The 11,922-nt window shown below is 57.3% G+C and overlaps 1 protein-coding gene across 1 annotated transcript; it reads left to right on the top strand.

Moving 5' to 3' along the window:
* Positions 1–7,141: 7,141 nt before the first annotated feature.
* LOC139183504 (uncharacterized) lies at positions 7,142–11,463 on the top strand. Its single transcript, XM_070790753.1, has 7 exons — positions 7,142–7,274; positions 7,856–8,010; positions 8,106–8,326; positions 8,824–8,996; positions 10,620–10,723; positions 10,968–11,095; positions 11,226–11,463. The coding sequence occupies exons 1-7, from the start codon at positions 7,142–7,144 to the stop codon at positions 11,461–11,463; spliced, it is 1,152 nt and encodes a 383-aa protein (XP_070646854.1).
* Positions 11,464–11,922: the final 459 nt, after the last annotated feature.

Genomic DNA, 11,922 nt, shown 5'->3' with positions numbered 1-11,922 from the left:
CTTATGTGAAGAGTGATGGAACTTTAAATGAATCGCTGACCTTTCTGGAATGACAGGTGACCCGAGCCATATCTGAGGTGGGTATCGAAAATTGCTGCTGCTGCCCGAAAATAAACAATAAGACAGCAAATGTGGTTTGAAAAAATTGACTGGCTTCACCACGGGGCGGGGGTGGGGGAGGGAACGATGCCGTGCGGCTCACAGCCCCCGGCTCTGCCCCTCCCCGGGGCTCCAGGGAGGCCCAGGGGAGGGGCACCTTCCAACTCACGTGCCCGGGGACTGCGCCCAGGCTCACCCGACTGCAGGCCAGCACTGGCCGGGGCAGGCCTCCCACCGCTCCAGCCCTCAGCCTCCAGAATGCTCCGCCACCACCCAGGTGGGCTCTCACGGCCCAGAAGTCCCCGTGGGACCAGGGAGCCCAGCTCCCTGGGGTCTGGGCACAGCTGCAACGCCCAGCAGGTGTGTCCCCACCACACGCCCTGGACTGCCCAGCGTCCAGCACCATCCTGGCCTCCACCTCCTCCAGGAAGACCCCACCCTGCTGCCGGGGTGGGCAAGGCCAGGCCGGGGCCTCCAACAGCAGAGGGTCTCTCCTGGAAAGGGCCTCTGGAGTTAGGGGAGCCGCAGCCCCAAATTCACATGAACGAGGACGAGGTTGTCACTGCAGGCAGGAGGGGTGGGGCCTGCTGCCGAGCAACCGGCAGGGAGGCTCATCTCAGGAGGGTGAGGCCGCCCGCAAGAAAGCAGCCCCCCATGGCAAGCACCTCCCTGCCAGACCCCAGGAAGACCCCAGGAAGCACAAGGCGTGCTCTAGAATATTCACCTAAAGCCACAAGACTGAGCCCTGCACCCAGGCTCCCCTTACGTAGCACCCAGCACCCCACTGCCCCCGCTGCACCCCACACCCCACACTCCACACCCCACATCATATCCTGCACCCCACCACCCCCCGAACCCAACCAGACCACACTCCACTCCACACCCCACAGCCCACCACACACCCCAACCCCAAACACCGCCCTGACCCCTGACCCATGCCTGACCCCTGACCCCCTCTAGCCCCATGTGAGACTGCCTCCCTCTGTCTGAACCTGCTCTCGGGCTCCTGGGGAGAGTCTGGTTCCTACTACCTCCCCATCTCATCACCCCTCCTCCTGGTGTGCAGACATCCCCCCGATCCCACCACCCCTTCTCTTGTCCCCACCTCATCTGTGGTGTCCCTTGTCCACTGCAGGGTCACCTCCCACTCCCTGCAGCTCACTTGCGGCAGAGGCTCCGGCGGGCATCTTGGACGAGACCAGCAGTCGCTGCCCCTGTAGCACCGAGACCAGCCTCACTGGAGAAACTCAGGGTGGGCCGGCCCCGCTGGGTCATCCCACATCAGAGCTTGACACTGGCTGAGTCAGAGACCTCCAGGACCTCCAGCCAGAACCCCCAACATGGCCCCTCCGAGTGCTGGGGGACAGTGTCCCAGGAGGACCAGATTGGGTGGTCTCACTTTGGAGGACCTGGGAGGGCCCCTGAGTCAATCCACCTGCTTCCAGGGGTAGTAACATGTCCTGCCTCCTGGGGACAGGGACAGTGTCCACGCCCACAGACAGCCTCTTGTGGCTACGTGACAGGTGACCTGCACAGTCCCAGTCCCACCAAACAGACGCCCTGCCCCCACCAGAGCCCCGCCCCACCAGACAGATGCCCCGCCTCACCAGGCAGACACCCCACCCCACCAGGCAGACACCCGACCCCCACCAAACAAAGGCCCCACCCACCAGACACACACTCCGCCCACCAGACAGATCAGATCAGATCAGATCAGTCGCTCAGTCGTGTCCGACTCTTTGCGACCCTATGAATTGTGGCACGCCAGGCCTCCCTGTCCATCACCAACTCCCGGAGTTCACTGAGACTCATGTCCATCAAGTCAGTGATGCCATCCAGCCATCGCATCCTCTGTCGTCCCCTTCTCCTCCTGCCCCCAATCCCTCCCAGCATCAGAGTCTTTTCCAATGAGTCAACTCTTCGCATGAGGTGGCCAAAGTACTGGAGTTTCAGCTTCAGCATCATTCCTTCCAAAGAAATCCCAGGGCTGATCTCCTTCAGAATGGACCGGTTGGATCTCCTTGCAGTCCAAGGGACTCTCAAGAGTCTTCTCCAACACCACAGTTCAAAAGCATCAATTCTTCAGTGCTCAGCCTTCTTCACAGTCCAACTCTCACATCCATACATGACCACAGGAAAAACCATAGCCTTGACTAGAGGAACCTTTGTTGGCAAAGTAATGTCTCTGCTTTTGAATATGCTATCTAGGTTGGTCATAACTTTCCTTCCAAGGAGTAAGCGTCTTTTAATTTCATGGCTGCAGTCACCATCTGCAGTGATTTTGGAGCCCAGAAAAATAAAGTCTGACACTGTTTCCACTATTTCCCCATCTATTTCCCATGAAGTGGTGGGACCGGATGCCATGATCTTCATTTTCTGAATGTTGAGCTTTAAGCCAGCTTTTTCACTTTCCTCTTTCACTTTCATCAACGGGCTCTTTAGTTCTTCTTCACTTTCTGCCATAAGGGTGGTGTCATCTGCATATCTGAGGTTATTGATATTTCTCCCAGCAATCTTGATTCCAGCTTGTGGTTCTTCCAGTCCACCGTTTCTCATGATGTACTCTGCATATAAGTTAAATAAACAGGGTGACAATATACAACCTTGACGAACACCTTTTCCTATTTGGAACCAGTCTGTTGTTCCATGTCCAGTTCTAACTGTTGCTTCCTGACCTGCATACAAATTTCTCAAGAGGCAGATCAGGTGGTCTGATATTCCCATCTCTTTCAGAATTTTCCACAGTTTATTGTGATCCACACAGTCATAGGCTTTGGCATAGGCAATAAAGCAGAAATAGATGTTTTTCTGGAACTCTCTTGCTTTTTCCATGATCCAGGAGATGTTGGCAATTTGATCTCTGGTTCCTCTGCCTTTTCTAAAACCAGCTTGAACATCAGGAAGTTCACGGTTCACATACTGCTGAAGCCTGGCTTGGAGAATTTTGAGCATTACTTGACTAGCGTGTGAGATGAGTGCAATTGTGCAGTAGTTTGAGCATTCTTTGGCATTGCCTTTCTTTGGGATTGGAGTGAAAACTGACCTTTTCCAGTCCTGTGGCCACTGCTGAGTTTTCCAAATTTGCTGGCATATTGAGTGCAGCACTTTCACAGCATCATCTTTCAGGATTTGGAATAGCTCAGCTTTGTTCATAGTGATGCTTTCTAAGGCCCACTTGACTTCACATTCCAGGATGTCTGGCTCTAGGTCAGTGATCACACCATCGTGATTATCTGGTTCGTGAAGATCTTTTTTGTACAGTTCTTCTGTGTATTCTTGCCATCTCTTCTTAATATCTTCTGCTTCTGTTAGGTCCATACCATTTCTGTCCTTTATCGAGCTCATCTTTGTATGAAATATTCCTTTGGTATCTCTGATTTTCTTGAAGAGATCCCTAGTCTTTCCCATTCTGTTGTTTTCCTCTATTTCTTTGCATTGATTGCTGAGGAAGGCTTTCTTATCTCTTTTTGCTATTCTTTGGAACTCTGCATTCAGATGTTTATATCTTTCCTTTTCTCCTTTGCTTTTCGCTTCTCTTCTTTTCACAGCTATTTTAAGGCCTCCCCAGACAGCCATTTTGCTTTTTTGCATTTCTTTTCCATGGGGATGGTCTTGATCCCTGTCTCCTGTACAATGTCACGAACCTCATTCCCTAGTTCATCAGGCACTCTATCTATCAGATCTAGTCCCTTAAATCTATTTCTCACTTCCACTGTATAATCAAGGGATTTGATTTAGGTCATACCTGAATGGTCTAGTGGTTTTCCCTACTTTCTTCAATTTAAGTCTGAATTTGGCAATAAGGAGTTCATGGTCTGAGCCACAGTCAGCTCCCGGTCTTGTTTTTGCTGACTGTATAGAGCTTCTCCATCTTTGGCTGCAAAGGATATAATCAATCTGATTTCGGTGTTGACCATCTGGTGATGTCCACGTGTAGAGTCTTCTCTTGTGTTGTTGGAAGAGGGTGTTTGCTATGATCAGTGCATTTTCTTGGCAAAACTCTATTAGTGTTTGCCCTGCTTCATTCCGTATTCCAAGGCCAAATTTGCCTGTTACTCCAGGTGTTTCTTGACTTCCTACTTTTGCATTCCAGTCCCCTATAATGAAAAGGACAGCTTTTTGGGGTGTTAGTTCTAAAAGGTCTTGTAGGTCTTCATAGGACCGTTCAACTTCAGCATCTTCAGCATTACTGGTTGGGGCATAGGCTTGGATTACTGTGATATTGAATGGTTTGCCTTGGAAACGAACAGAGATCATTCTGTCGTTTTTGAGATTGCATCCAAGTACTGCATTTCAGACTCTTTTGTTGACCATGATGGCCACTCCATTTCTTCTGAGGGATTCCTTCCGCAGTAGTAGATATAATGGTCATCTGAGTTAAATTCACCCATTCCAGTCCATTTCAGTTCGCTGATTCCTAGAATGTCGACATTCACTCTTGCCATTTCTTGTTTGACCACTTCCAATTTGCCTTGATTCATGGACCTGACATTCCAGGTTCCTATGCAATATTGCTGTTTACAGCATCGGACCTTGCTTCTATCACGAGTCACATCCACAACTGGGTATTGTTTTTGCTTTGGCTCCATCCCTTCATTCTTTCTGGAGTTATTTCTCCACTGATCTCCAGTAGCATATTGGGCACCTACTGACCTGGGGAGTTCCTCTTTCAGTATCCTATCATTTTGCCTTTTCGTACTGTTCATGGGGTTCTCAAGGCAAGAACACTGAAGTGGTTTGCCATTCCCTTCTCCAGTGGACCACATTCTGTCAAATCTCTCCACCATGACCCCGCCCGTCTTGGGTTGCCCCATGGGCATGGCTTAGTTTCATTGAGTTAGACTAGGCTGTGGTCCTAGTGTGATTAGATTGACTCGTTTTCTGTGACGCCCCGCCCCACCAGACGCCCCGCCCCCCAGACGGACGTCCCACCCCACTGGGCAGACACCCGACCCCCACCAAACAAACGCCCTGCCCACTAGACAGGCGCCCCACCCCCAGACAGAGCCCCGCCCACCAGACAGAGCTCCGCCCCCACCAGAGCCCCGCCCCACCAGACACACACCCCGCCCACCAGACACCCCGCCCCTCAAGACAGATGCCCCGCCCACCAGGCAGACGCCCCGCCCACCAGGCAGACGCCCCGCACACCGGACACACGCCCCGCACACCAGACACATGCCCCGCCCCAGACCCAGCGCCTCATCTCTTTCAGCAGCAGGGCCAGCCTGGCCTGCGGTCCATCCAGTCCGGGTCCAGGCGGGGGTGAGGCTCCTCGGGCGGCCTCTCGGGCAGCCCCTGCGTCCTCCCTGTGCCCTCGGCCTGCTCGCACAGCACGACAGAGGTGACACGCCCCACATGCCCCCAAAGTGGGGGAGCAGCCCACTCACTGGGCCCAGGCGGGACACGCCCCTCCAAACCCGAGAGTCCGCGGGGTTCTAGGCCCGGTCAGCCCTCTGGTCTTCTCTGTTTCTCTAAAATGCAGCCGCTGAAGCCCCCGGGTCCTCCCCACCTCTTTCGTCCAGACTCCAAGTGCTCCCTGTGGAGCAGCTTTATTGAGCATCTATTTGCCCACCAGGGGTGGGGGCACCCAGACCTGCATTTCTTGCGCGGCCTGTGCCACGCCTGGGCCAGGATGGCCCTGGAGCAGTGGCTCCGCAGGGCTCAGGCCCTGACCCGGAAGTCGGGGCCTGAGTTAACATACCCACACTGCAGGCGCTGTTCTAAAAGAGCTTTGTGGTTGTCACTCACACCGTGCAGTCCACCTGCGTAATCCAGGGGCTTGGCACATTACATTATTTACTTTAGGGAACACCTGCCGTCGGAACCAGTTTTAGGCGCACAATCCAGGGGCCCGAAATACATTCACGTGGTTGTTCAGCCGTCTCCACCTTCCGTCCACGGAACTTCTTCACCATCTCGTTAGAAACTCTACCTAATAAACTTCAACTAGCCCCTCTGTCAGCTCCTGGCACCAACCACCTACTTTCCGTCTCTGTGAATTGACTCCCCTGGATACCAGAGCAGAAGGTGCTCAGGTTTATCTGTGTTGTAGCAGGTGTCGGAATCTCCTTCCTTTTTAAGCCCAAATAATATTCCCCGGACACTTGGGTGGCTTCCTTGTCTTAGCTGTTGTGCCTAATGCTGCTTTGAAATGGGTGCACAAATACCTCTTCAATTTCAATTCTTTGGCATATAAATTCAAGCGTGGGCTTGCGGGACCGTAGGATGGCTCTGTGTTTAATTTTTTGAGGACCCGCCATCCTCTTTTCCGCAGTGGCTGCGCCTTTTTACACGGCCGCCAACGGTGCCCGAGGCTGTCAGTTTCTCCACATCCTCACCAGCACGGTTGTTTCCTGTTTAGGGGGATTTCCTGTTTTTGTCTTTGCTCATGGCCATCGTCATGGGTGTGAGGTGGTATCTCAGAGTGGTTTTGACTTGCGTCTATTTACATCATTTTGCAGATGTTAACACACACAGAAAAGTAGTGAGATGATCCGTACAAAGGACCCAAGTACCCACTGCCCTTCAACAGTTCAGGAATCTGGTTTCGTCTCTACCCCCACCCCCAGGTAATCTGAGAATAAGTTCTTCACAAACCCTTTCAGCCGGATGTGCTTCAGCGTGTATTTCTAAAGGATGAGGAGACTTTCAACAAAACAAAATCCCTAAAAATGGCCACCGCTAACCCACAACAGGCAGACTGGTGTTTTCCCGGTACCTGGTTTGTTCACATCAAGCCTAGGTGAGGCCTCCGTCGCCGTCGACGCATCTTCTGATTCATAGGTCGCGGGGAAATCAAGTCACCTCAAGCCCCCGCTGCCACCCCTGCACCCCCACACCCCCATGACAGAATTCCACTGCCCTCTCCACCCCTCGCCCCAGCCCGTCACACCCTGAATTGCTGGTGCAGCTGCACCCACCGCCCCTGTCTGCTCCAAGCAGGGGGTGGGGGGCCTGGTTCCTGGGGAGGGGGATTGATGGGCAGACAGTGAGCCCAGCCCAGGGGCAGGGGTCTGAGATGACACGCAGCAGCGGCACCATGACCCTCCGAGAATCCCAGGCCGGGACAAGAGGTGCAGTCAGACCGCAGACAGAGGACCCCAAGCTGGGCACAGGGGCCTGGCGGGACACGGGGGGTGGCGGGCACACCAGGGCAGCCGGCCAGGTTCCAGGTGTGGGCACTGAGCAGGGCCTTGCCCACCGCCAGTTCCCCGGAGCCAGCAGAAGCCCCTGGCGGGGCCCAAGCCAGGGTGTGGCTCTGCCGTGTGCGCACCTCTGAACCCCAGCCCCTCCCACTGCCCACCTGCCTCCTGGTGGGCGCCAAGGCCTCCGCAGCAGTTGGAACGTTTATCACCGCGTCCTTCACCGGCCCCTGCTCCTCGCCCGAGGGAGAGCCATTCGGATCTGCCCAAGCTGAACAATACAATATTTCTGTTGAGCTGTGAAGTTGATTAATAATTTGGAAATGAAATCAATACAGGCCCTGCTTTTCATTCCTGGAGTGCCCTGTGCCCAGGACACCACCGAGGCGGCTGAGGGCGGCGGGGCTCGGGCGGGGGTGCTGCCGATCTGCTGGCCGGACTTTTACACTCACTTTCCTGGAATTTTCTGGGGCAGCAGGAGCACCGTCAGGCTGCAAACGCCTAGGCTCAGTGGAGGACAGCCGTTGCTCCTTCACCTTGGGGTCCTTGCAGAGACAGCACCCCCCAAACCAGGACGCAGGCCCCTCTCCCTGCGTCTCTCACTCTCACAGGGAGGCCAGGTCTGCACCTACCCCACCTCCCTCGAAGCCTGGGCTTTGGTGGAGGCTCAGCCACACCCCCCGTGGCTTCCCTGAGCTCTCGATCACCCATGACCCCCAGACTGTCCCCCTCAGCCCCCAGCAGCCCGTCCACCCTCAGCCCTCCGGTGGCCCATCCATTCTCAGCGCCCCGGCAGCCCATCCCCCTCAGCCCCCGGCGGCCCGTCCACCCTCAGCCCCCTGGCACCCTTTCTGGCTGCAGGGCGCAGGGGCTCATCCTTCCCCAGGACCCTCAGGGCCGGCCCATTACCCACCCCAGTACACCGAGCCCAGGGGCAGCCACGCCCATCTGCGCCCCGGAAGCCCCGGCTGCCCTCAGCCTGCCAGCTGTCCTCTCTGCCTGGGAACGGATGGGCTAGTCCTGCGGCTCCAGCCTCCAGACCCAGAGCTGCCCGAGGGAAGCCCCAGGGCAGAGGAGAGCAGGTACGCGTGAGGGGCGAGTGAGCAAGCGAAGTGGAGAAGAGACAGACGGACTGACGGCCTGCTCAGGAAGGGCACGAGGGCCGCCAGGGGTCCACAGAGACCGTGACCTGGGGAACCAGGGGAGCCCCGGCCTGGGGGCCAGAGCAGCAAGGGACCCTACAGCACCAGGCGGGGGAGAGGCCTGGAGGACCACAGGCAGCATGCTGTGGGGTCGCGCAGGTCGGGGGACGGGGGCCAGGCCTGAGGAGCTGCTCGCAGGGCTCAGAACGCACGCTCAGCTCAGAGTTGGTGCCGTGAGCCGGCCGCTCCGCCGGCCCGCCCACCCACAGCCACCCCAGAGTCCTGCCCAGACCAGCCTCCTAACTGCCGGCCCCACGGCCCCTGCCCGTCTTGCCCAGCACCTGGCCCGAGAGCTGCCCCTGGCCTCCTGGGAGCCAATCCCTCCACAGCGGCTGCAGTGTCCAGCAGGCAGCTCTCAGAGCCCCGGCCCGCCCCAGGGCACCAGGGAAGCTGCGGGTCCCCATCTCTGTGGCCGACCCTGTTGCCCCTCCTGATGCTGCCAAGCATGGCCCAGCCTTGCCCGCTGGTGCCAGCAGCGTGACTTTGACCCCTATCTGTGACCCTGGGTGTATTCGAGGCCGAGCACCTCACCTGGAAAGTGGGGGCACAGGTGAGTCGCCCCACGAGCAGTCCGGTACCCAGACCACTCCAGTGTGCAGAAGAGGAACCTGTTCACTTGCTCAGATGGGGCCTGGGTGTGGGGAACGCGGGGTCCGGCCCTGTGCCCCTGAGGCCCTCTTGCTGGAAGACTCCAGTCGGGGCACCCCAGCCTGAGGCCTAGCAGCCCACAGGCTGTCTGCCGCCACCGTCTGTCCTGGAGACCGACCCTCAGACCCAGACACCGGCCACGGGAGGCAGCTCCCGGGGTGGTGGCCCCCAGGCCCGCCAGCAGGGGTGCCCTGGGTCTGAGAGGGCAGATGGCTCCCTGGCCAAACGCACTCTCGCTTGCTGAGACGGCCGGGCACTGAGGCCCAAGCTGCAGTGGCTACGCCATACGGACCAGGTCCAGTGAGGAGGCCTGGGCACGGAGCCCTGGGCCTCATCAGAGCCCTGGGTCTCACTGGGGCCCTGGGTCTCATCAGCGCGGCAGACAGCAGGCCGGTGTGGAGCCGTGAGGGCCGTGCCTGCCCGGATCGGCACATCGGGAAGGCGGTCCAGCGGGCAAATGCGGCGGGCGAGTGCAGAGGCGGATTGGCTGCCCGGTGTCGGGGCAGCTCCCTGAGAACCAAAGTTCCTTGACCCCCGGGGGCGGGGGAGGCGCTTTATAGGAGCCATTGACCGGCAGCATTGATCCTCAAGAATGTATCGCACAAATCATTTTGCACTAAACTGCGGAATCGATGGAGAAATCTCCCGGAAAATTTATATTAAAAGTCTCTGTTTGCCTAAATGAGTTCCCTGTGCCCCATATTGAATATTTGGCTGATGAATTGAATGGGTTTAAATTTGAACATTGCAGACCCATTAAAGAATGAATTCTTAAATCAAATCCTGCCATTTATGATTGAAATGAGATTTCCTCTGCGAGGGACCAGCCGCTGTATAAATCAGCTATGCGTTTTATACTGAACCATAAACAAGATATAATTCTTTTAAATACACAACAGGTACCTTAAATCTTTTGATGCATCTTGTATTTATCTGAAGTGGGGATTGCTGTATTTACACCGGGTCGTGTAGGGCCCTTGACAACGCTGCCTGTGAAGGTGAAGGTCTCCGTGCTGCAGGGCTGGGTCCTGCACAGGGAGGGAGGGAGGCGAAGTCCAGCCTGGCCGCCCGCCAGTGCCCACAGCGCGGCCCCTCACACGTGCCCGCGGGCACATGAGAAAGTGTACACAGTGCACACGGGCTCGGGCACCTGAGCTTGCTCGAGGGGCCCACACGCACACACGTTTGTGCAGGTGAACACAGCAGGTGGGGAGGCACGCCTACTTGTGCACACACACGAACAAGCACGCACACGCTGGCACATGCACGTGGCACTCGTACACACAGCAGAGTCACACGCGCACACGTCACCCCCTACACGTCACCATCGACGCTCCTGCACACACACACACGTGAGCATGAGCACCCACCTGCACGCATGCTGTCCTACGATACACACGCCGGAAACACACGTGCACACATCCACCAACACGAGAAACCACACACGCACTCACATCAAGGCTCGCCCAGGACCCGAGGGCCTCAGGCCACACCGGGCTGTTCTCGTGCCGCGGGGCCTTCTCAGCACCGTGGGCTCTGCCGCACTGGCCTGATTCCAGGAGCCGAGAGAAGCCTCCCTGTCACGTCCTGAACTCCCGGCTGCCGCCCACGCCTGGCACCTACACCCAGGTGCCTCCGGCCTCTGTACACCCACCTGTCCTCCAGGAAGAGCCAGGGTGGGCACCAGAAGCCTCTGAGTCATTAAAGACGCCAGCGGGGCATCCAGGAAAGCTTCCTGGGGGAGGCAACACCAGTGCTGAGCCCAGGATGAACGCGGTCTTCCTCCCTGGTCTGGGTTTGAGGCCAGCAGGCACATCTCGCGTGGACTGACCCTTCCAGAAACTCTCTCAGGCCATCTGTGCCTGGCCTTCAGCCACACCCACGGGCAAGCCTCAAGGACTCCCAGCCCTCAGCTGACTACTTGGGCTGGAAGGGGCTCTGCTGCCCGTCAGCAGCAGGGAATCCCAAGGAAGGGCCCCCAAAGCCTCCCCAGCCAGTGAGGTGAGTGTCTGGAGTGTCAGATGGGGAGACTAAGGCTGGGGAGAGGGGGGTAAGAGCTGCAGACACTCATCCAGAGGCTGGAACCTCCCCGAGAGGGGCCAGCGCAGGAATCCCTCCGGTCAACCCCCAGGTCACACGCGCCACCCCCAGCCTCCCTGCTCGCTCCAGAGCCCGCTCCCACTGCCCTCTGCATCCTGGTGGTGCAGCACATCCTGTCTGCCTGCCTGGACGGGGGGTCCCTCACTCCCCGGCACCACGCCCCATCCCGCATTCTCAGAGCCTTCCGCCCTTGCTGGCAGCCCCGCGGAGCTCAGGTGCACACACCCAGCAACCCCAGGCCCCCCACCCCTCACCAGCATCCCACCTAGCCATCCCCCAGGCTGATTCTCGTAAAGCTAGCCCTCCCAGGTCCCCCTGCCCACCCCACTAACCCCCACGGCCACCTGCCCCCGCTGGGCTCCCACAATGGCCACGGCACCCAGAGAAAGTGCTCAAAACACCATCCTGAAAATGCATCGAAATGGGTGGTTTTGAAAAGTACAACTTCCCCCACGAAAGGCCCCAGAACGCCCCCCAGGCCTCTCTCATTGCTCAACACAGGCTGTTCCAGAAACGGAAGAGGGCAGGCCCCACCTCGCTGCCCAGACAACAAAACAAGCACACGCAGATGGCAGAGAGGAGATCAAACAGGGCCGAGACACATGTGTATGTATACACACAGCTGTGTGTGTGTACACGTGTGTGTGGTCAGAGGCATGTACACACACAGATGTGTGTGCTGTGTATATGCACAAAGGAGTGTACATGTGTGCACAGGTGTGTGCACA

This window comes from Bos indicus, chromosome 6, assembly GCF_029378745.1.
Source record: "Bos indicus isolate NIAB-ARS_2022 breed Sahiwal x Tharparkar chromosome 6, NIAB-ARS_B.indTharparkar_mat_pri_1.0, whole genome shotgun sequence".
NCBI lineage: Eukaryota > Metazoa > Chordata > Mammalia > Artiodactyla > Bovidae > Bos > Bos indicus.
The sequence above is the reverse complement of the archived record's forward strand: the minus strand, read 5'-3'. Positions and strand labels throughout refer to the sequence as shown.